Raw genomic sequence first — 24,702 nt, 5'->3', positions numbered from 1 at the left:
GAGACAAGATGGGATGCACCTGGGTTGTGGTTGACCTTGGAGAAGATAAGGGACTGTGGGAAACAAGGACATGGCAACCAGCCTGGGAGGTAGGCCAAGACCAATCAGGAGGAGAGAGACACCAATCAGGAGGAAAGAGACCACCGACTCAGTAAAAAAGACTGAAGGAGACCTTCTCTGGCAGGCAGGGAAATAAAACTGTGAAGGGTATAATCACTCCAGAATTTCTTTGTTCAGGGTCCCTACCCGGAGGCACCCAGCTCGAGCTGTTACTATGCTGTACCGTCATTTAAATAAATAATTAATTTTGCTGCTATACGTGTGTGAGACTCTGCTCCTCGGAAACCTAGAGTCAAACTGTTTCCATAACAATGGTTGGGTAGTCGCGTGCCTCAGAGAGCTAGAGAGAGTGTGGGAGGGCCAGGAGGAGGCTGAGGCCAGGGTAGTGGGCCAGCAGACAGGGCATCCGGTGCTGCTGCCCCCGGCTGTGCGGTACAGGCATGCATCCAGGCTGGCTCTGGCCACCGTCAGAGGCTGGTGCAGAGCAAGGCAAACACAGCAGTATTGACGTGGCCACTGGACACCTGCCTGGGGATGAAGGAGACTTGCCAGGGCAGAGCAGAGCGGCACCCTGCTCTGGAAAGCAGTTAGTTATGACATTTCCCTGCTGAAGGCTTGGTCCTGCCTTGCCTCTTGGTGAAAGTGGGGCCGTCCAGGCTGGGTTCTTCACCCTGTGGGGGACATCTTTTGCTCTGGGCTAAGTCATGACTTAACGCTCAAGGGCTCCTGAAGAAGTAAAATCAGACCCCTGAGGCAAGCAACAGAGAGTCACAGCGCTAAGCAAAGAGCCACGCATACAGGGGAAGCAGGAAGATGAAGGAGCCATGAGAAGGAAGAACTGAGGGGCAAACAGGGATTAGCTTAACTTGACACTGCACCGTTCCCCCCTCTCAAGGACCTCCACCTCCTGTTTCCGTGAACGCTGCCAAGTAACCCTGCAAAACACGCCCAAGCAAGCAGGCAGGAGCGATGCAATGCCATTCCTCCCCTGCTGTGAACAGCTGCGGGGACGGCAACCTCCGCGTCTGCCTCTGGGTACCTCTGCAGAGAATCCTGCCCTGCCTGCATAACGAGAGCTTGTGGCGTGGTTCAATAAGACCCACAGAAACTGATCTCATTGATTTCAGAACATTTCCCAGCATGGTCTGTGGATTGTGACCATATTCTCAAAGGTATGTGCGCTTGCTGGATGTAATACACTTTGGGCTTTGTCCTGAAGCCTCCACCACCCTCCAGAATGAAGTCAGGCAGAGGCAGCAATGGCCAGAAATGAGCCATTGTCAGAGGATTTTTCATTACCCAACCATTCTACCTCCAGTATCTCAGCTGTGATCTTCAATGGAGACCTAGGAAGTGCTTTCATAGCATGAGCCTGGGAACTAAAGTTCATAACTTTCCTGGACAATAAATATCATGGATTCAACATTACTGTTCTGGCAGAAATTCCATCCTTGGTTAACTCTTCCACCCTACTCCGGACAGAAATTTTCATTTGAATTACAGCATTATCACCTCTATCACGAATGCCAACCGCTGTGTCTCTAAAGTCATCTAAATTAATCTCAGAGCAATTGTTCCCAGACTATTAGCTTGTAGATTTTGCTGCTATTACAGATTGCATTTTGTGCATGTGCTGAAAGGTGTTTTTTAAAAGAAATTTTTAAAATTTCCTAATTTACATGCACCAACTTAATGCAACATACTGACTCACTCTTGCTTCCATTCAAATTCTCCGAGTCCAAGGGCTTCGTAAGGAAAATATCCATGAAAATGTTTTATTCCATCTTTTGTCCAGCTTTAGGAATTAAGATGGGCAAGGCAAAATTCAAAGTGATCCTACCAGCATGCAAACAAAACATGCAAAAAAACTCTGGTACATAGAAACATCTAATGCAATAAATCTGATTTTATTTATCAGGGTGAAAAGGAAGAAGAGTAGTGATAAACAATTGTTCTTCTTCCTTTTTTGTTGGGATCCTCAAACTTATTCCCAGGAATACATCCAAGTTTTCAAGCTGTTATCCTCTGCCCGATACCTTGTTCCATGTTTTTAAATGAATTAATTCTTCCACAAAGTAGTTCTCACTGAGCAGCCTATTATTATGCCAAATGCACTGACAGTTTAGGACGGTGAGTATCAGGCTCTTGACAAGTAAATAAGGTAAAGAGAATCCCAGGCTCAGAATTCTCACAGTGTCAAAAACTCAATTACATTCAAGTGTGAAAAGGAAGTAAGACTATAATTTGCAATCACATGCTTTCATAGGCAGTCCTTATTATAAACAGTTGCCAAATCAAGAATACATTTTTTACAATTAGTTTTGCAAATTAGATTTAAAATACTGGTGAAGAGTTAGTAATAGGAACACAAAGTGTTAGAAATGCCCGTATTTGTCCCTTCTGTTTGGAAACCTTCATTAGGTGGCAGTGAAATCTCTTCTGTTCCCAGCAAAAACAGTGTACTTTTTGTTTTTAAAGCATTTTTCTACAGCCTTGCCCTATCACTGTTACACAAACGCTGCGGTAGTGTGGCTAACAGATGGGGTACTGTACTGCGTTGTGCCGCAGGAAACAGGGCTTCTCTGTCCTGCCTCGGATACCAAGCTGCTGTGCGGTCTTGAGCTCAGCATCTCAGCTCCCTCCTGCCCTGCGGCCATTTGCCTGCGCCCACGGGGAAGCACGCAGGGGCAGGCTGCCTTTTCGGCCAGGACACGCACCCTCTCCCGAGCAGCCGGCTGGGGGTGCCACGGCCCCTCGCTGCTGGCGCTGCCCCTTGCTGCAGGTTGCCAGCTGCCCACATCAGCCGCTCCAGCCCTCTCGCCTGTTTCTGCTAAACCGGGGCTGGGTGGGCTGCGTGCTGGTGCCGCCCCATTGCCCGAAGCAGTTCAGAGGGTGAACGTGCAGGTACCCGAGAGCAGCGGTAACCTTCGACAAGGAGGAGGTGACATGAAGATGAGGGTGCCAATATCATCAGCCTGGGGCTGACTCCTGGTTTTGCCCTGCTGCTCAGCAGTAGCAAACCCTCCCCACGTCATCCCCAAATCCCTCGCACCTATTCCTGCCCTGGCCTCTCCAAACCGCCCTCTTGTGCCAGCCCCTCTCCTCAGCTGAGCAGAGGCGCAGCTAGCCTCTCTCTGGCCCTGGCACCTGGCGAGGGCAGGCAGGGGCTGGGAAGAAAGGGAAGGACGAGAAAGGCAGGCTCATCCTCCTTGGGAACAGCCTACAGCAAGGGGAAGAGCAGTGCCTCACGTGGCATAGCCCTGCATTCCTGCTCAGTGCTGCATCCCTCAGCACAGGGAGCGACCCTGCAAGGACCAGCAGCCAGCAGCAGGAGCAATTTGTTCCTCCACGTGCCTCTTGCAGCCTTAACACCGCTGGAAACACAGAGATAAAGAAGACTAAGCTCAGCAGGGAGTGAGTCTGGAATCAGAGATGCCAACCAGGTTTTATAAATATTTGGAAGTAAGAAGATGGTGTCAGGTGCCTATGGGATTGGGAAAGAGCTCCAGTTCCATTTCCATGCCCCGTCACCATGCTTTTCTAGTGCATTAAGTTATGGTTTACGTAGGATATTCATCAACACGAGCTGTCAAGCTGCCAAGAGCATCCCTCCTCCATAGGGATGCTTCCAGCTGCAGATAGCCCCTAGATACCCCTCACTGCGTAGCCAGCCCCTGCCCATCCCCTGGGGGCTGCCTGGCTGCCAGATGCTGCAGGACAGCCTGGGAGGCCCAGGAGCCTAGCGCGTCTCCTGTGGCATCAGTTCCCATGACCCAGCGGCTGTATGGAACAATTACATCAAACTGCTCCAGCCCCGCATCCCAGGGGAAGGCGCAGGTTTCGAGCATTGCAGGCAGCTGCATGAGCTTGTGGGTTTGTAAATCCTCTTATTTATGTAGGAGCAGCAAAGTCTGTTGTACGCGTTTCATGCATGATATACATGAAACAAATCACTTCCAGTGGGCAAGCGATGGACTGCGTCTTCTGGTTACGCTGTCTGCAGTTGTCAGCGAGCTGTTTGTTAAACGGTCAGAAATTACAGCCAGCACGCCCTTTGTTAGTCCAAAAGCTGGAGGCAGGGCAGGAATTTCTAGCAGCATCTTTTAAAGCAAGTTTGGAACGTGCAATATTTGTGCCTAGTCAGCAGTGCCAAGTTCTGTGGAACAAATAAAATAGGTCTTATTCCTCTAAAATACAAAATGAGGATTGCTGAATCTTCCTTCACTGTTTTCACTTCTTTCAGCTGAAGTAATTTTAAAGTGTAAATATACAGGACGTAACACTCTAATGTTGCGTTTTGAGTTTCTATTTTAGATACATGCTATATCTGAAGGCAGCCCCCAATTCTTCATAGGCCCAAGAAAAATCTTTGCGGCATTAACTTCTGAGGCAAGGTTATGTCCTGCACTTAGGAACAGCCATTAGAAACACAGATGAATTTCCAGGGGTGTCAGTGGGCGGGAATGGGTCCAGTCTGAGTGATTTTAAATAACCTTTTTAAACGTTTTTAAGTTATTTTGTTCTTTTTACCTAGATGTGTTTCTCCTAGGACACCATGTCTCTCTTACATAGTAACCATTACATCTTGCAGAATTCAATCATATAGACATGCTAAAACCAAGCCTAACTTGAAGCATGGGAGGTGGCTTCTTTACAAACTGAGTTGCCGTTGCCACTTTCTTTTAAAACCTGGCTAGAGATGGTCTTGAATAAATCTGTGGGTAGCACGCTCACTCTGGAAATAGGAAGGCCAGTGTCAGTCACCTCTTCTGCCTCTGAGGAGCGCGCAGCCGGCAGTCCCATAACTGCAGAGAGCCCTTGGCTGTCCTACACGGGAGGAGGGGGGCACAGGGGATTTCTCTACCTCTGCTTTGAAACGGTGCCACTGGGAAAACATCAGTTTGTCCATCCCTCAGTGTTCATTTAGCCAGGAAGAAGTCACAGGAGGAAGTCTGACTCCTCGTCTATTTGATAGGAAGCTGATGGGAAAGATGCTTTTGAACCCCCCCCCCCCGCCCCTCGCAGAGAGGATGGAGGTCTCTTGTTCCCGGAGGAGCCGCCCAAGCTGCGGGGCAGACATCTGAGGGACAGCACAAGCCCTGTTGCGTGTGGTGCCCATGTTTAAAGGAGAGCAGCCTCTGCCCACATTCAGGGGTCAAACCTCGGAGCTGGGACTGCCCTACTGCTCTCTCCCTGGAGGTGAGCCCAAAGGTACCCATACAGCACTTCAAGTGCTGGTTTTATTAAAACAGAAAGTAGAACAAGGTAAAGTCTGCAATAAGACAAAACGTTGATGAGCTGGGTGAGACGCTGAGTACAAACACCGTCTCCTCCCCCATGCATCTTTGTGGTATGACGCTTCTCCTCCGCTTTTCTTGGCCTCCTAGCTTGCAACAAACTCAGCCCCTCAGGGGCCTTAGGAAAAAAATAAACCGAACTACAACAAAAAAAATCTTTCTGTCACCCCTGCCTGCATGCTTTCCTCTTTCCAGCCTTTGGCCTTGCTGGGTGCCCCCCCCCCACACACACCCTTTCTGCCCACCCCAACCATCTTCTGCCCCACAGGCTCCATGTGGTTTAGGGAGCAGCAGGTAGGGCTCCAAGGCAGCCTCCCTCCCTCCCTGCTGCTCAGCCACAGTAGTTGTTTTAAGAAAACAAAGAGCGCTCACATACGCGCACTAGGACAGCTCAGCCCCAGGGCTCACTTAGGAAGCTTGGACTAATCCGAGGTGGCTCTATGAGCCAGCTATTCCAGCTGCTGGAACCTGCTTCCCACCATGGGATGCGTTAGGCCTACAGCACAGCTCTAAGTCATCACTTCGAGATTCCTCAGGAATAATTATTACTTGGCAAACAGATACAGAGATTTGTGCTCTCCCCAGTGTCTGTATTCTCTTTGAAATGCCTGCCTTACAGAGCAGGTGGGGCTGACACGACACTTCCCTTCTGAGGGTCCCTGCATGCGAGGCCTTTCACAGGTACAGGTCAGGTATAAACACATCTTTTCCTTAAGCAGAAGGGTTGCTGGAAGAAATACAGTCACAGCATTTCCATACACTGCCCCCTCAATTAGTCCTCTGGGACTTGTTTTCTCCCGTGAAGACTAGAGCAGCTGGCAGAGAAGAACTGTTGGAAAGATCGCCTGGAAACGAAGAGACCTAAAACCACAAACTCCAAGTCAGAGATCTGGTGCTGAATGCAGAGAATACAAAAATACATTAACTGAGCAGAAAGATATTCCTTGACATCTGACAAGCTCTAAGGCATACTGAATTTTCCTTAACACATCATGTTCTGATTCAGGCAGAACAATCCTTGTTTGTTAGGTTACACACCATCAAGCAGGTGAGCAACGCTGCCACTTAGCCTGCAGTTATTTTATTCTTCCCGCAAGACACCATTCCAATATGTATCAAGATTTTCAGCTATGCTGCATTTTGAGTAAATGTATAATATGAAGAAGCATTAATTAACACCATTAGGAAAACATAGGACTATATGACATTTTCCCCTGTATAAAAACAACAACTTGATTTTTAATAGAGAGGTAAATTCTGTGCTCCTCCTTGTTAGTGTAAGTCTGGAGTATCTCTACTGCAGCCATGAGCAGCAAGAATGTTGTTTAAAGGAATATTTAGAGATAGTTTTGCCTTTACCATTTACAGACCTTTTTTGCTTAATTGGTGGGTTTTTTGTCTAAATTAATGATAAAAATAAAATTTCTCAAAGACTATCTGGCCTGATGAAATTTCTTTTAATGTGAGACAATACTTAGCTCCTCCATTGAAGGATTTGTACTCTGGGTGTTTTACAATAGGAGATGGCCTTAGAGGCTTCTCACTGGAGAAGGGACTTTGTCTTTAAAAAATACTTTTTTTTTTTTTTTTTTAAAACACATTCAAGATTAAATAAGTGTTACAAGTCAAATTGTTCCTGGGAAATAGTAATATTCTGATCGTTAACACTCAATTTCCAGGAGTGTTATGCTTTTAATAAGGACTTTCACAACTTAACAAAACGAGTTAGATGTTAGAATTTAAGTGCTGCAGTTTATCCTTCCTAGACTTACAAGCTAAAATGCAATTTTCTAACCATCTTAAGCCGAGAACCAGATGTGCTATAACTGCTCCTAAGGACTTTGCTGTGGTTTAATTACCGTCTTAGGGTGACAGGTTTTATTTCCAGCTGCCAGCCCTCAGAGCCACACAGCAACTTTGACATTTACCTGTTCAGAGACGGAGTTACAAGGCAGGTGTGCGTCACCCTGAATTGACTTCAAAAGAATCCTTGCAGAAGACATGTAGGGACACAGAACCAGAACTACGTGCGATACTTCAAATAATAATACCACCCTAATCTGGAGCAAAAGCAGTAGCTGAGGTCAGAATGGACACACAGGCACATTCAAGGAGATCCCCCCCCGTCTTCGTCTACAGCTGCTCAGAGAAACTTTTCATCTCCTATGAATCTGTTCTCATAGCTGAAAGTTTGCTCTGATTTGTTGTACTAGCCCCCAGCTAAATGATTTCATGGAATTTTGACTGCTACCATACACCACTGATGTCTTTAAAAGGCTCTGAGCAATGAGTAACCCTAGGTTACAATGAACAGGCCACTTTTTTTTTTCCTTCCTGAAGATTGTCCCCTAGGAGGGAGATCACCATATATTCAACCTGCTCTTATTTATTCTTTGTGTATTTATGGTGGACGTAAACTTAACTGATGTACAGTAGGCATATCTACTAGATCAAAAGCTATAGTTATAATCTAAAAGCTCCCAGCTCTAATGCTGGGAAACCAAGTCTCTTGATTGACTACACTATTTCACTACATGAGGTATGTTTGTCCCTTAAAGGAAGAAGGCACAGTCTGACCCGTGGAGTGTTTCCCAAAAAGGGGTGAAAGGATATCTGCTTTATTCCACCATGAAGCATGTTTCTTTAAAGGGTCAGCCAGGGGAGAGAATACTTCAGCAGCAAACTAATTTGTCATTTGTCCATGTGCCACTCAGAAAAGAAAACAAGGGAAAGGGAGCAAAATTTAAAGACAGAACAATCAATTTATATTTTTTCCTTAAACCAGAGATGACGCTCCCTTAAAAACTACTGTGCTTCTCAAATGTAACAGCATCTATATCTTTAGGATCTAGGGATCATAAAGGTTAGATGCAAGAGTGGTTTCCTCTCCCCACATTTAAATAGTTAGCTGAGTAAGGGCCCCAGATAACAAAAGGGAATGATGTTTCCCAACTCCTATCTCCAGGACAGTACTTTTGTAGGAAAATTTTAAAAACGGTTATTCATTAGAGCACCTATAAGAGTCACTGTGGCTCAGTCATTGCAAACATTGCAATTGGCAGTGGCCCTTCAAATACCCTATTCTCATCTATCATGCTCTTTCACTGCCTTTGCCACATGGTGCCAGCAATAACTCACATTTAAGCTTTTATTCCTCTTAAGTGTAGGCAGCAAGGCAATTTTGAAAGCCGATTTTTAAGTCTTCCCTCCTTTTAATTTCTTCAAGGGAAAAACAACACAGTGTCAGCAATAACGTAAACCTGATGAGTCAGTAAGCACACATCTCCTTTGTCGAAGTACAAAGTTCCTCATTGCCTACGAGGGGGGCACAGTGAGAAGTAACTGATTTGCTCTTCACATGGATTCAGTCTTTGGCTTCATCACTAGAACACCAGTGGCAACAAATACCATATTTTAGCATTGGAAAATCGTCAGATAAAATAATAATGAGTTTCTCCTAGATACCTGTATACCATCTCGCTCACTCTAGAACCTCATTAAGAGAAAGAAATAATAACTATTCTTAATTCACAGGTAAGGGATCTGGAGCAAACATCTCTGAACAGGAAGTTTCCATCAACTTGTGCTGTAATTCGAACTCTACATTTCTTATTTTTAATGTTGCCTGATTAATGCAGCTAGGCCCAATTCATTTTAAATGATAGATTAAACTCTTGATCAAAAATCTTAGACAGAAGTGGAATGACTGAAAAGTATACCTGCAGGCAGAACAATAATTACATTCCGCTACTCTAAAAGAAATTAGCTTCTAACTGAGGTGCTAGTTTATAAAATACAGTAACCTGTCACTAGCCTGGGTGTTAATAAGGGCCCGCCAAATAACACTGCCATGATTTTATTAAAGTTTGCTCTACCATTTATAGGATAGTCACCTAATAGCAATACTAACTGTCGGTTTAAAGAGATGGGACACATCCTATGAAGATAAACATCTCTCTCCAACATACCTTTCTTAATTTGAATCATCTGGTATTCTCTCACGAAGGCAGATCTCTCATTCTTTTGCTTTCACAGCAAATTGCCCCTTCAGTCTATTTTCTTGCACTCTCTATTCTTTGCTGCACTGTACACCTATCTTTTCCTCACTTTGTAGCAATTGCTTACAACTTGAGTCAGAATGTCAAATTTTTCCTCCCCCCCATGCCAGCCTTTGCTGCTGGGAAATCCACACCACTGGTTAGTCCAGCACCATTCAGTGCCCAGTGGCTAGAGCACTCTTCTGTTTCTTGTGTTTCGCACTGGTCCTGTCTTCCTCACAGAGGGGAGCAGTACACTTTCTGTAGGAAGTATGCAGTGCTGACTTGAATGCATTTTGTTATCTAGGAAACAAAACATCAGGCGATGCTCAGCTTTACAAATATCTTACATTGGCTAGAATTTATTCCATGTGGGAATGTATTTAGGGATTAGTTATCAAACCTAACAGTATCTTCAAGGCAGCTCCACGAAACTGCCAGTGAAAACTTTTCACAAACCCACACAAACACATGGAGCCTGTTTTCTCCACACAAGAGGGTTTATAGTGATGTTAACAGACAGAAAAATATAACAGAAATGATAAACAGAGAGATACACAAGTATTGAAAGGAACACTGCCACGGAGGACCCCATTACTTAAGGGGTTACAAAAGGGGGGGGGGGGGGGAAGAAGTCAGTTACTTGTTTGACTAAGAGCTAGCTTATGAAATAAGAGCTGTAAACCACAAACTGTACAGAGTTTGAGAACCACATTTGACGATACATTGCCCTTTTCTCCTTAAGGACAGCAAAGTGCTAACCGTTAGCAGCAGAGAGCACGTGACCCTGACACCCACTGCAATACTGTATGGCTGCTTAAAGGTTCTTTACAGCAGCTTCCATTTTAGAGTTAATTAAAGGCAGATTCTAAACATTATATGACTGTGGGTCCCAGTCAGGTAGGTGCTGACTGATGAAATCTAGGGACCGTTATTTGGAAGTCACAGATTTTTTGTTGTTTTTGTTTTGGTTTTTTTTTGTTTTGTTTTTTTTTTTTGAGACAAGGAAATTCACAAACGAAAATTCAGAAGAGAGGAGTCCCTGGAGTGACAAATACTCACGTTATGTCAGAGAAACTGATCAGCAAAGCACGTCTCATTACATTTTTGGATAGAGCAGCGCTCACGTGCTGTGCACCAGAGCCAGACAGAAATGTGTGCCAACTCACCTGACTTGTGCATATTCTACAAATTTGAAGCAGATACATTCCATTCATCTGTGTTTACCTTCAGCTCCACTACCACTGAAACGTGGAACAGTCACAGCACTATTTACTATTCCCTAAAATCTTCCATGAGCTTCAAGAGCTGTGTCTCAATTAACTCTACCCATTTTAATTTGGACAACAGTGACATTTCCTCTGCTTTACAACCGAAGCTAAATATAGCCTCTTTCATTTTGTAACTTCCAGAACTTTAACAAAAATGTGTTTTACAAAGCAGTACAAGCACTGAAAACAAATTGGCATTAAGAATTGCTGTGAAGACCCAACAGAAGATCAAATAATAAATGAGTCATCCAAAAAACCATCTCCTCCTCTTCAGAAGGGGACTATGCTTTCAATAGATTAACAAAATAACACTAACTGGAAACCACAGCATCCTTTTTAAAAATAGGTTTGCAAGAAGGCAATTAAAACACTATTAGCACCTTCTTACTGCTCATACTTTATTGTGCAAGAAAAATAAAACAAAACATAGACAGAAAGAAAATAAGATCACTATTCCTCAGGTCTCATCCGTAAAGCAATCCTTTACACGGAATGGCAAGGAGCTCCTCCCAGTACGAAGGCCAAGAGAGACCACAGTGCCACAATACTGGAGACTCTAAAGGGCAAGAATGATAAAACACTGTCAGGCAACTTATATTTAGGGATTAATTTTGTAGTTATTAAGAACTGGGATTTTTTCTCCAAACTGTGTCATGTCAGAAATTCACTCTTCACCAGCATCACCAGCACTGCCTCATGAGACTTTGAATCCGCAATTCTCTCCTGCAACTGAGCTTTCAACTTGGCTTTAAAAAATAATAAATAAAACAAAAAACAGAAAAAACCTCATGCACCCCACATTTGGAGACTCTGCCTCCCTCTCCCACAGCTCATTAAGATAACCCTCTGCCTGCAATGATAGCACACGATTTTGTGATATTCATGAGGAAACATTTCCCTGATAATCAAGATCAAGATTAAAACCCCATTGTCCAGAGGTGAAAGCACAGGAGAAGCCACCATAGGTTTGCATGTGAACCTGCTTCCGAACCCCTTGTTCTCCAGAAGGGTTGGCAGGACACTGCAGAAGAGCGACAGGCTGCTTCTGTGCCTGGGCTCAGACGCCCTGGAGAGCGTGCTTTCTCCCCACCATTCATGTCATTGTTGTAACTTACTGCAAGAGGCAGTTTACGTGTGGAGAGTGCCTCCAGTGGTGATAAAGAGAAATCTGCAGATTAGGGTGATCTTTATACTCTTGTAGAGCAAGCCTGGCACTGTAACGAGAGCAGATGTCATCAGCCATGACTTGCAGGCTGTTTACAGCCTCTCACAACTCAAGAGAGCAATCTCTTTGTTTAAGAGTTGCCAGAGCAAAGAGAGGGCAAGACGGAGACTTTGAACAAAGATTGGTCACTTACTACTTAAATTTACTGGAGAGCAAAATGAACTGGTTCTCTGAAAGAAGTTTAACATCAAACCGACAAAGAGCTTTTAACTCTTGGTAAATCTGCCTTTCATTCAGCCCTCGCCAACCGTGGACGTGGACAACCAACAGAGGAGGACGTCGGCAAGGAGCATCTACCCCAGAAAAATTCTGGAAAACACAGAATATTGAGACACAGCTGAGTTCAGAAATACAGAAACACTACTAACATAATCAGAAAACATGCAAAACATGCCACGTGTACATAAGCCAGGCAGTACAACACAGCTACGGTGCAAGGCTATTTTTCTTTTGTCTCAGGATTTTTCTAAACTTGAATCACAAAAGCAAAACTGTTGTTCTGGCTGTTTCACCATGGTAATCACAATATCAAGCCACCTTACAGAGCCAGGAGAATTAGGGCAGCACAAGCTGGCTGATGCCATCTTTCAGGGTGACAACATTAATACATTTCAAAAGACAAAAATGCAATTCATTTGCTACTTCAAAAGGTCATTTGTGCCTTTTGTATGGAGAAATGTTCTGCCAAGGTAGGCCCAGGCACTAGCAGGTTCTCCCCCCCCCCACTAACAAAGCCATCATCTAGGCTAGTGACCCAAACGTCCCACAAACTGGTACAGAGCTGCAATTATACATACAATGCTTGAAACGCCACCTTGGATGAAATGCACCTTGTTCAGATACTTGACTAATGCGCTGAGATACTCAGAGAAAGAAAGATCAGCCTCTGCAGTGACACTAAGCAAGAAAACAAAATGGAACAATGTTTTGTTTCTCCATAGCTGCACTGTTACATGGTACCTCTGCAGCACAGAGCTCCTGACTTCAGCAGCCCTTCTGGTTATAGAGCAGGTCTTTCAAGGTCTGATATCCTCTACAGAAGTCAAAAAAGTTTCAAACAAAGGGAAGGAATCTGAACAGTTGTCCGCTAGGAACTTTACTGAAGTCATTACATCATACAGATCTCAAAAATGGAAACGAATGGAAAATAATTTGAGCCTTATCCAAGTGAACTGAACTTCAGAGAGCTTGTTCAAAGATAAGTAGGACTCACAATGCCATCTCCTAACCCTCAAGCCACCTCATGGCCCTTGATTTCATTTTGAAAATGTCAGCTTTGACATAAAGCTGCTGCTTTCAGTTTTAGAAAAAAAATCACAATCTAATTAGAATAGTGACATTTTCAATAACACTTTCCTATCCTAAAACAAAGCCAGATCGCAAAACAAAATGTCATCCAAAGCAAACTGACAGCTGATTTTCATAAGACCCACCCATGTAATGCAGTTTTTGAAAAATAAACATTTAAACATTACTCACCTTGTCGATCTGCCCAGTAGCAAGTGAGCTCCTTTCAGAAGGACTAGAAGGAGGAATAATGAAGTGGTATTAGAACCAAATCATGAAAACTTAACTAAACAAAGAGAAACAAAAAGCAAAAACTCACTGAAGTGCAGATAAGTTAAGAACAACAAACTATATAAGCAAGTATTACTTGCCACCAAATGAATAAAGTTACAGCGCAGGAAAGGAATGGCCGAGTTCCAACACAAATACTTCTCGCGAGTTTAAGAAGCGTTTTACCTGAGCCACAGAGAAATGCATCATAGCCTGCCTCATGAGGAGACTTCTTCTCAGCTGTAAGTAACCAACAAAATCAGAAAGAAATAAGCACCTCTCTCACACTGTGTAAACTGTTCGGTCACAAGATCCTTACATTCATAAGATCCAGTGCTTTGGTTTTTTTTCGCCTCTCCCTCGGCTCTGTTCTCCTCCTTCCCTTTAAATCTTCATACCCCGTAAGAGGTCTATGCTTCCACCACAAATTTTAAAATGATACCAACCAAACGGCAGCAGTTACACCAGTGGCTGAAAAGCTTACTAAGATGCAGATACAGAATTAAATTATTTTTTATGAAGATCTAGAACAGAGTTACACATCACTGATAGTATGGAAACCATTTCAAAGTGTATGCAGGAGGTTCTGCACTGCATGATACCATGCAGTCAGGAAAAGACAAGAAACATCTGTCTGGGCAGCCACTATCATACAAAGCCCTGAACACATCCTCCTGCACAGACACCACTAACCCTTCAGGTAAGCCACAGAGCTCCTGTTTCTTCCTGGGACCTTCCTCCCATTTTCTCCCATTGCTCAGCTCCCATTGCTGAGACGGCTTCTTCCTACCTCTTTGCCCCTTCCAAGGGCTGTTGACTCTTCACAGTTCAGCCCAACTGCATGCAAACGTCATTTGTGCTAGTAGCATAATGCAGACCTCCGCATCCTGCCTTGCAGTACCCTTGGTGGCTGCCAGGGATATGCACGGCACATGACATCGTGGAAGGTCAGAATTTGGGCCTGGGCAAAGGTGCACATCAAAAGCTCTGTGCAAATTCACCACAAGCCTGACACTCACTCATGCTTTGCATGTGGATATCCGCAGAGTAAAATAAAACCCTTTTAGGTACTTGTGTTTGAAGATGTGCCTAAGGTACCTACCGTATCTTGAGCAGTCGCTTGCAAGAACAATCACTGGACATGTTGGATCTGTGGGATTTAGGTCACTGCTGAAAACAAGCGGATGTGTGAAATTGTTGTCTTTCCTTAGTATGTCAGAGAGAAGACAAGTTATGTGCCGCCCTTTCCTACTCTCTGGTAACCTGGGATTTCATTCTAGAAAAAGCTATTTAAAACTTTTTAAAAGGAATTTTGGTAGCATCCTTCAAAAAAAGGTACCAAACTTAGCTCAATATTAGCTAATAGTTTCCTTCCTAAATACTAACTCCTACACGCTACCACAGTTTCTTCCCCTACCCAAATCTATTAAGCAGCAAATCTGTTCTAATTGCATACAAAAACGTGAATTAAACTAAACATCAACACAACGGACAACTCCAGGGAAAGGGGTTGACTAGATGGTTCCATTTGAATACTGTTTGAATGGGGGCCAGCAAGTTTGTGCTGTTAAATTTAGAAAGACAAGAAAAAAAAAAACAACACTGAAGAACGTTTGGAAGGAAGGAAAGTATGCATGCATATATGAAATGACTGACTTGGGAAAGATATTTCCCAAGAAAATAAAGGGACCATTCAACCTCTTGTAGCTCGCCACTTACCTGCACAAAACTTCATATACCTCCAAAAGATTAGATACTCGAGGAAATGGGTATTTCTGTAAAAGAAAAACGTGATAGAAAAATCAACTGAGACAGCCCTGGTGGCAAGTGAGCTCATTTTCTGTTACGGTCAACGCATTAAATGAGATCCCAAATCAGAATGCCTACTGGCAACACTGAGAACCGACCACAGCTACGTAATCAACTCCAAACAAAAAAGACCTTTGCATCTCACCTTCCAGATGGATTTCGTTACAGTCTTGGTGTCTATGAGGACAGGAAACAAGCTGTGAATGTTCCTTTTAAACTCCTCATAGCTTTCTGACAGGGAAATAAGAAAGCAAAACACATGTGGAGAAAGACATTACAAAATTGAGGAAAAGCCAGTAGTATTTCATGTGAATAAGAAGGGGAGGGGCAGTCAAAGGAATAAGGCACTGCTCCAGCAGTAAGTGGTCAGAAGAGGTAGCTCAGTAGCACCGCTGCTTGTCAAACCCTGCGGGTGGCTGAGGTGGTGAATGACTGCTGTGCTGACTCTTCCATCCCTGCTGCAAAGGCGGCAGTGTGGTGGACCACCGCTGGGGACAGCGGCTAGGTACAGCGTTACCTGGAAGGGGCTTGTAGAACTTGTCATGAAGATGCAAAAGATCCATGAGCATGTTGTGTCCCACCAGGGGCTACAGGAAGAATATAAAGAGAACAGCCCATTGGAGCACACCTTTGCAGAATGTCTCAGAGATAACGAACTTCAAACCGGCTCAAGAGCGGCAATCCTTTCATTCCCTGGCAGCATCCACACGCGCTCACTCAACAGTCATTCAGGTGGCAAGAGTCACAGTAGGGCTAGGGCTTTCAGGAAGTCAGATCTGTGGTCTTTCCAAGGAGGGTACTTTTCAGCAGCATTCCGTTTTGAGCGGACCTAAGGAGCCACAGGGGTGTGGTCTGTCTATTCAGCTAAAGCCAGGTAAAGTCTTCCAGTGATCAGATTTATAGGCTCACTCACCAGGGGGGAGAGCGCCTTTGACTTCCCAGCAGCCATAAAGATTTCTAAAACTGAAATTTGTTCAATAATCTGCATACAGAACATAAGAATTGCCACATATAATCAGACTAATGGTTTGGGTGGTCCAATAAGCCTATCTACCGATTACTGCAAAGCATAATTCGCTCAGTTCTCTGATACGGTGGCTCATGCGGTGTAATACAAGGATTTTCAGCGTTGCAAACGCCTACATTTTCTAAAGTCATTTAAGAAACGTTTTTCAGAATGGGTTCTGGCTCCCTCTCCCTTGGTCTCACGTGGTCTACGGGAGTAACAGAAATGCAACGTGGGGAAATTTACTGTTGGATCAATAATTCCGAGCATACTTTGGGAGTGGGACCTGATCAGTTCAGATGATGCTATGTTTAACAGCCTTATTTTTATGATCGTGATTGCAATCTAAGAATTCAGCTTGGTTTTACCGTCAGCTGAAAAGGAGGTGATGAAGCTAGCCCACAGCCATTCACACACCGAATGAGTCAAGTCACTCAATACACAGCACTTATCTCTTATAACCCCCCTGTTACAAAACACTTCCAGTGTAACAAGAGAGACAGACAGACAGACAGAAATAGAAATAAGGCATTTTACCTTCTTGGCTTTAACAAGTGCCTGGAAGAGGTTGGTGAAGCCCCGGGCAGACATAAGAATGAGCTCTTTCTGGCAGCAGTCATAAGAAGAGTTCTCCAGAAGCCGACGATGCTGTGGACTCACTTTTTTCACCATTACCTGGAAAGAACAGTTACCGAGTCCCTCGGCCTCCAATACTAGTAGCATGTATCTTGCTTACTGGGGTTCAGTAACACTGAGGACAAAGGTGCAGCTTCTAGGTTGTCAAGGAAGGAGAAACAGTGCATCCTCCAGGACCTCAGGATTGCCTCACTCTTCTTCCCCGAACAGAGATCAGTGCTCCATAAACAATATCTGCTCTAAGGGTATCTCAGTAACGTCTCTCTTTTCTTAGACGATGCTTGCTACCATAGATATCTTGAAACACAAATGGACATAATCCAGTTTAACTCAATGCCATTACGATAACCAATTCATGGCACTGAATAAGAGAAACAAGGAGGAATCACACAAACTGAATCCTCAAAGGTTGTACTTCAAGCGAGAAGGCTGGGTAAATCCTTCCACTCTGTTGCCACTGGTTATCAGGCCAAAACAGTCCTGATGCAAAAAAAGATTTCTGTAATTGACTTCTACGCAACAGACTGGTCTTATTCATGTCATGTTTTGAGAAGTCCACAGCCATAGGTTTAATGCAGAGAAAAAAAAACACCACGCTTAAAATAGCGATCTGAAGATGAAAGGTGGCATATCCCACTAAAAACAAGTCATACAACACAGAGTGAAAGTTTCCAAAGCAAAACTCAGAAGTCAATGGAAAACCACTAAAAAAGGCTAAAAACTACAATCTTCTGTAGGTGGGTACTGAAGGTGAGATCCAGCAAAGTCCGGAGATTTAGAAAGTCCTTCCAGGAAAGCCCCAAAAATAAGTGCTTCCACTTCAAGACATTTTGCGGCTACAGGAGAAACTGAAACCAAAGCTACTCAACTTTGTGAGATCCCAAGAAAAGGGATCCAGAACCAACACTTCCCAGAACGTTCCTTTATATTCTCTTCTCCTCCTGGACCCCTATCCTTAAACGTACAAGCAACATATTTCAGTATCCCTGCAGGAATGCCAGCCATATCTGTCTAGATAGAAAACCTATTCCCAAACACCTTAGTTTTCAGCTCACCTCACTGTCTCCAAGAGGCTGTGTCCAAACGTTCTGGAGAGCTCGCCTTAGAACCAGCTGAACTTCAAACATCGAAATGCCTGAGACAAGAAAGGAGGAACAAGAACTTCAGAGGTGCAGAGAAGCCTGTTCAGAAAAATCACATTTTTCTCCATACAAAGACTAATCTGATGTTTCTCTTCCAGGGCACAAAAACTATTTCTGATCTTGGTAAATTCTCATACATATGGTGATAAGGGAAAAACATCACAGTATTTCAGGCAAATAAGCTTTTGCGAGGACACAGAAGAAAGAAAAAGACAAACTGAAAAAGAGAAGAGGCAAGACGACCATCATGAGCACTCTGAAGAATTCTGACCCGTCTGTGAAATGTGTGACAGTCATCCAGAGGCCAAGCACAGATGACAGGTATCAATGCATTCTCCCCTACAGCTGATAAGAAATTAATATCAATCCTCATCTTAAGAGACCACAATACGCAAAGAGACACCTTAGTCAGCCTCACTGCTTTCTTAAACAGATGCCCTTTCTGTCACAGGTGCCCACTGTTACCACACCGTACTGAAATATCACCATCGCACCTATTACAATTGATAGATTAAAAAAACTGAGCATATTTCCCCACCCCATTCCATTTCGCACACTGTAGGAAAGCATCAAAGCCTAAATACTTTCAGTCCTTCCTAACCTTGTCTCTGTTGCCTACCCTATACATTAAAGATGTGGTTGCTACGAGCAAACCTACTAAGTGTTCTTGCTACAATTCTCTGTCCTGCAACACCCTCAAAACAACACATAAATTCCTCAGCTCTGCTTTCTTGCTCCCAGAAGTTAACATAGCCTGCGAGTGGCTTGTTTATCCACATGGGCATTATTTCTTCCTGTGGCTCCATGGAGCTCCTTGCTGCTGCACATAAGGGGGAACTAACTCTGGATGGAGAGCTACTTTTCAGTTCTATAAGGTAAGGAAACAAACAAGAAACAGATCACCATTCAAAAGTCTAAAGTCCTCCACATTCAGAGAAACTACAAGTTCTCCAGTTGCTGGTCTGAAGGAGCATAAAACGGAAGCAGGTTAGCACAAAGCAAATCCCTCTCCTCCAGACACCCAGTCATCCACTTCCTTTACAGCAAGATCAATCGCCCCAACAAAGCAGAAAAGCAAACCCCAGAGATGAATGCCTGACAAGAACTGAGGAACAGACGGGGCAATTAGCTGTAAAGACGAGACAGGAACAGATGTTTTCATGCTAAACAGACCAGTTTATCAGAACAGGCAAAGGACGGCAGCCACCCCTAGACATTCAGGAAAAGTGATGAAGGCGCTCAGAGCCCACAGGCACCTAAGGGAGGCACCCCGTTTCATACCACTCAGATCCTGCAGAATCATAGTTTCCTCTTCCTCTGCTGCTGCTATCCAGCACGTCACCTCATCAATTGCCTTCTTCATCCTTTCCCTGTCCAGGACACTGAAGCACGATCAGGGAGATAGAGAGGGAAAAAACGCTCTTTACAGAGGGAGCCTCATGCCTTCCCGTCAATGTGGGAATGCAAAAGCATGATTTCCCAAACATTCACCTAGTTCTTCTTATTTTACATATCCTGTGATCTCAGCCCTTCTCTAGAGAGACGGCTGCATGCTGGAACAGCTGGCAGCAAGGCAATCAAATCAACAAGTTTTAGTATTTCTACAAAACTCAACCTGAATGAACGTGAGCTGCCAAGAGAGTCAGCATAGGAAGCGGCTCTCTGGGGAATGCTCACCTGCAGACTTTCCAGCTACCTGCCAAGAGATGCTGGCTAAGGGTCTTCTCCTGTAACTCGTTCATGTATGGGATTCCATCTTTCAGGAACTGAAGGGAAAAAAGTTCCAAGCGGGTTATTCTCCCCTGGACTTTCTTGCATCAAGTTACAGAAAAGACAGGTATTACAGGTATGTCCAAAATTGGCATGCATTTGGGAGATGCTGATGTTCCTCATTCTCAAAATGCTCTCTTCAGAAGCGTCCCCCCCCCCCAAAGGGGCTCAAAGCCTGCAAGTAACAAAAGATGTATTTAAAAATAAAGCAAGATGTATTTGTATTTCGAGGAAAGAAGAGGCCTTTTGTCACCTCTAATCAGACTTTTTCTCTTTGCACTCTGCTTTTACCTTTCCTTTAACAAGATACTTCAAAAATGTCAAGGTATCGTGACGTTTCCTGTCCAAAATTGCTAAACAGTGCTGTTATGTCATGGCATAGCCTGACTTTTATTGGAAATGTGGGAGTACATCAAACGCAGATAAATTGAGAATTCCTCATCTTGGCAGCTAATAAAGCTAGCATGATGGGGTAGCAAGGCAGTCCAGGTGCCCCAGGAAGGTGTGCTAAAGAACTGCTCTTCTCAGCCTGCTAGAGATGGGCTTTCTTCCTTGAAGACAGGGAAATCTGTCTTAGGCTGACAAAGAAATGGTCAATTGCCTCTGTAGCAGCCCTGAAGCCAGGGCTCTCTCCCTGTTGATAATAAACCACATAGTCACCGCATACGTACTTTAGCAAGAAGGTATTTACACCAGAAATATAGCATTTGGGGATGTCAATTCTAATTTCTCCTGTAGTTAGACAGACTTCCTCTGTTCCAGATTTCAAACGTAGAGACTACGTACCTTATTATAGTCAAAGCCATAATGAGACAGGAACTGAATGCTAGATGCGGAGAGGGTGAGTTCAGCATCCGTAACTCCAAACGTTGAGGGAAAGAGAAAGAAGTTGTATGAATGCACCACATACCTACAACAAAAGGAAAAAACAAATACCTAGAAGACAATTACAAGAAATGGCATAACCCTCCCCCCACCCAAGAAACTTCCCCACAAAATCTCAATTGCATTATCGTTATAACAGAACACTGCAAGCTTATGTGGAAAGGATGCGTTTTACTTACTTGTTTGAATTTTCATTTGAGAATATCGCCAGTCCTACAAGGAAGAGAAACCTGAGCTGAAACGGCAACGTTGAGCTGGATGCCTACTGATACTGTGAAAATTAGGAAAAGGAAGGTGGGAATGTCCTAACGGTGGTTTTCATTCACTAGTGTCACACGGGAATCCTAACAGCAACTGCCATGTCACTTCCCAGCTCCTTGACAGCTGGGCAGTAACTTTTTAGGGCTAAGCAGGAAGATGAGTCTGATTTGATTAAGCAGCAAATAAGACTGTGCAATAAGCAAGAACAGGTGAGCTAGTGACAAAAGTCTCCAACCATGCATACAGCGGTTAGTGGTTCAGCTACACTACACAAGCATTTGGAAGTAACTAGGTACAAAAGAGAACAGAAACACGGTTTTCACTACTTAGGTCCTTGTTTACATAATAAATCCTAAAAAGCACATTAAGACCTTGCACGGCCTAAGGTTTTGAAGAATACTTAAAGTGTTTTTGGAGCTGTTTCTGGACTTTTTCCTAGCTCTTTATGAAAACCGTCAACTGCCTTCCCCCCACCAAAGGCCCCCCTTTTTTTTTTTTCCCCTTTAAATCTTAAGAATATCAGGAATACCAGCCCTTCATCTCCAATAGTCCCCTTACTCTTACATCATATCAATGACACGGCCTTGAACGTAAGCTACTATGACCTTCTTCTAGCTTGCTGTCCTTGGTTTTAAAAGCCCTGTGTTTGTAGCTGTGATTTTTAAAACATGAACAATTTTAAAACAGCCAAAAGCACAGGGCCCACCTGACTTTAGATTACTTACAGCATTAAAGGGTTGACAGTACTAAACATCAGTTTAAAAAAAAGTCTACCATAGCAAACAAAAGGCTCCAGCTGAGAATTCAAAACAGAACTACCCCCAGAGCTCACCAGCTGGCAAAAGGCTGGTTACAACTGCAGCAGGGACCTGGGGAGATCCTCTTGCTTTATCTGTTGGGAACAGCACTTACCAAACTGACTAACCGTAAAGCGCTGAACGCTCCGCCTGGCCTTCAGATACCACTCAGCCGGTGAATCAAACAGACTATTAAAGACAAACAAACAAAAACCCACAGAAGTATGGGGCAGGGGAAAGGAAATAAGAACTTTTGCAATACATTGATTTTTTTTTTCCACAAAGCTACTCTTTCTCATGTTTCAAGTGCAACACCTTTACCTTGGCCTTTTATTTTGTGGGAAAGCTGAATGCAAGCCTGTAAACTCCATATCAAGGCCTGTTGGGACACAATACAAAAAAAAACCCTGAAATACGAATTTCACCAGCCTCTGGACATGCGTCCCTGAAATCTATCTCCTCACTGTCACCTCTTTGTCAAACCCACCAATAGCAAGCTCAAAAGAAAAAACGGATTAGCTAGCGTGACAGTAAACACGCCCATCTCTTCCCTAATCCATTCAGCAAGACGAACAGAGAAAAGTATCCTTTTTAAGAGAAGCCTACCTCAAAATTTAGAGATCAATGTATTTGCTAATGCCTGAAAACATAGGCTTATACACAAACATGCTCACCCTTCTTATAACTAACATACTAAGTTCAAAAACCAGTGAGCCAAGACCAGCACCACAAAGAGGGGTTGCTTTCCAATAGACACCTCTGATACCCGTTTTAAAATCCCAGTGCATCTCAATGTTTGCTGTTCTCGTAGTAACTAACTGGTTTTCTCTACTTATACACAGGGGATACAAATTCCTAACATGGGACAGCTGACTTAAAAAAAAAAATTACACTTTGTGCTAACATTTGAATTAGATGCCTTTGTCGCTGTCTTCCACCACCAGAGAGCGTCTCTATTGTGAAAGACAGCGGCAGTATTACCAGAGCAGCTACAGCAAAGGAAGAAAGAGGTGGAAATAAGGCAGACGGACAGCCGGAAAGCCCTGGGCTGCTCCAGGTCATAAATGAGATGATAATACTCCCCTCAGAGGGGACTCCCCTCTCCCCTGTTCCCTCAGAGGGGCCTCCGCAAAGCAGGAGCTGCTCTCACACCTAACTGCTCTCCTTCCATACCTCTCATGTTCGCCTAAGGCTTTAAACCTGAAAAATAGCCTCACATCCGTGTAAGATGTAGTTATCTTTCATTAGCTAGGCGCAAATACATTTCTTAGCTCCACTTCCACATGATCTCTGGAAAGCAGATTTAGCCCTTCGTTTACACCTCCGAGAAAGCACCAGGACACAGCCGAGACACCGCATCTCCCCCCTCCCCCTTCGGGCCCGCGCCGGCCTGCGGCCCGGGGCCGAGACGACCCGCTGACAGCCAAGTCACGGCAGGGCAAGAAGCCTCGAGCTCGGGGGCCGAGCTACCCCGACGGCCCGGCCCGGCCCGGCCCGGCCCGGCCGCCGCGGGACCTGCGCCACGGCGCTCCCGGCCCGCCTCACCCAGGAAGGCGGCGCGGCGGAGGCGCCCCCGCAGGCGCGGCAGCCGCCGCTCGAACGCCGCCGCCCCCACCTCCATGGCCGCCGGCCGCCCGCGCCACCGCCCACCATTGGCCGCGCGGCAGCAAATCAGGGCGCGGCTTCGGCCCCGCGCCACGCCTCGCCCCGCCCCCCAGACGGGCGTGGCCGCCCCTCCTCCCCCCACCCCCGGAGGCTGAGGGGCTTCCCGCCTCGCGGCCCCGCCCCAACGGCCGGGCGGCAGCTGCGGCAGGGCCCGGCCTTCTCTTGCTTCCCGCCGGTTTAAAATTAAACAAATAAACAAAACCGGCCCAAGGCACTGCGGGAAAGCACAACCCCCATTCATCTTTTCCATCCTCAGGGAGCAACACGCGCGCACAGGTCGGTAAAAAGGAGGCCGGAATTACAGACTGGGAGATTCAAACTCAAAACGTCAAAGGCTCCAGAATTCAAATTCCAGTGCTTATTGAAAGCCTTCATACACACAGAGAACTGAATCATTTTTTTTACTGGGTATCATTTAACCTTTGTGTGATATCTACAGTCTTGAAATAATGCAGTCTGTGAACTATGAAACACTATGAACACTGCATTACAGCGCCAGCTGGCCCTAAGTTAGGTAAAAAAAGTGGGACTTCTTAGCTAAGAATCATCATCTTAGTTTAATACTAACTACTTAGCAGAACTTACACCCTACACAGTGTATTCTACTCAGTAGCACACCCCTCAAGTTCATTTCACGTCTACTAAAGTTTGCAAATACTTGGTAGCAGGCAAGACCAGTACACGAGCTACACAGACCGCTCTGGGCTCTTTGAACGTGTTAAAATACTACCACCTGCACAATCCTTTTTAAGGAATAAAGTATGTGGGCTCACACTAACTGCAGGATTTCATAGCCTGGAAGCACTGCTGATAAATCAAGCAAACACATTTACAGCACATAGTTCTTCGGCCAAGCAGGGCCAAACGTTTCTAGAGCACAGACAAAACATCAGAGGTAGAGGCATCTTACTGCCTACAGCTGCCATTATAGCGCAGCCTCACTCCTCGATCTGGGAGATGTAAACATGTAGAAAAGAGTTGCAAGAAAGCTACAAAGAGGAGTTGGGAGAATTTAATTTATTTATCATATAAAGAGTTAACATACAACTCTGTTATACTATAGGCATTCAGGTAATGAGTGCATTTTGCTAGAGTGAGGCTACTTCCAGAGTTCCGGTTAAAAGGAACACAAAAACATATTAAAAAGAAAATTTTCATCATATTGCAGCAACTGAAGACTTCTGGCATTAAATCAACTACAGGGTATCTTGATGCAGCTGTTACTGAGATAAATTCTGCTGTCTGAGTGACCAGCGGCAAACTATGACAACAATGCCATCCTTA

General features: G+C 44.6%; 1 protein-coding gene across 30 annotated transcripts; it reads right to left on the bottom strand.

Moving 5' to 3' along the window:
- Nucleotides 1–11,042: 11,042 nt before the first annotated feature.
- On the bottom strand, nt 11,043–23,456 carry PNLDC1 (PARN like ribonuclease domain containing exonuclease 1). 30 transcript variants are annotated; one of them, XR_011140272.1, is made up of 19 exons: nt 23,299–23,427; nt 22,075–22,132; nt 21,869–21,942; nt 20,875–20,908; nt 20,597–20,720; nt 19,718–19,806; nt 19,322–19,422; nt 17,954–18,033; nt 16,800–16,937; nt 15,774–15,843; nt 15,402–15,487; nt 15,167–15,222; nt 14,550–14,617; nt 13,634–13,687; nt 13,370–13,412; nt 12,705–12,787; nt 12,024–12,199; nt 11,781–11,879; nt 11,043–11,221 (listed from the first exon to the last, which is right to left on the bottom strand). XR_011140272.1 is itself a non-coding variant. In XM_068938865.1 (19 exons), exons 1-19 carry the CDS (start codon nt 23,372–23,374, stop codon nt 11,149–11,151), a joined length of 1,599 nt encoding a protein of 532 aa, XP_068794966.1. In that variant the 5' UTR covers nt 23,375–23,427; the 3' UTR covers nt 11,043–11,148. The 30 variants fall into 30 exon arrangements, 26 of the variants coding, with proteins under 26 accessions (XP_068794966.1, XP_068794968.1, XP_068794980.1 ...); XR_011140270.1 differs by lacking the exon at nt 23,299–23,427 and adding an exon at nt 23,016–23,178; XM_068938865.1 differs by having other exon boundaries at nt 12,688–12,787.
- Between the last annotated feature and the right edge of the window lie 1,246 nt (nt 23,457–24,702).

The sequence above is a fragment of the Struthio camelus genome, chromosome 3, assembly GCF_040807025.1.
Source record: "Struthio camelus isolate bStrCam1 chromosome 3, bStrCam1.hap1, whole genome shotgun sequence".
NCBI classification, from domain to species: Eukaryota; Metazoa; Chordata; class Aves; order Struthioniformes; family Struthionidae; genus Struthio; species Struthio camelus.
The sequence above is the reverse complement of the archived record's forward strand: the minus strand, read 5'-3'. Positions and strand labels throughout refer to the sequence as shown.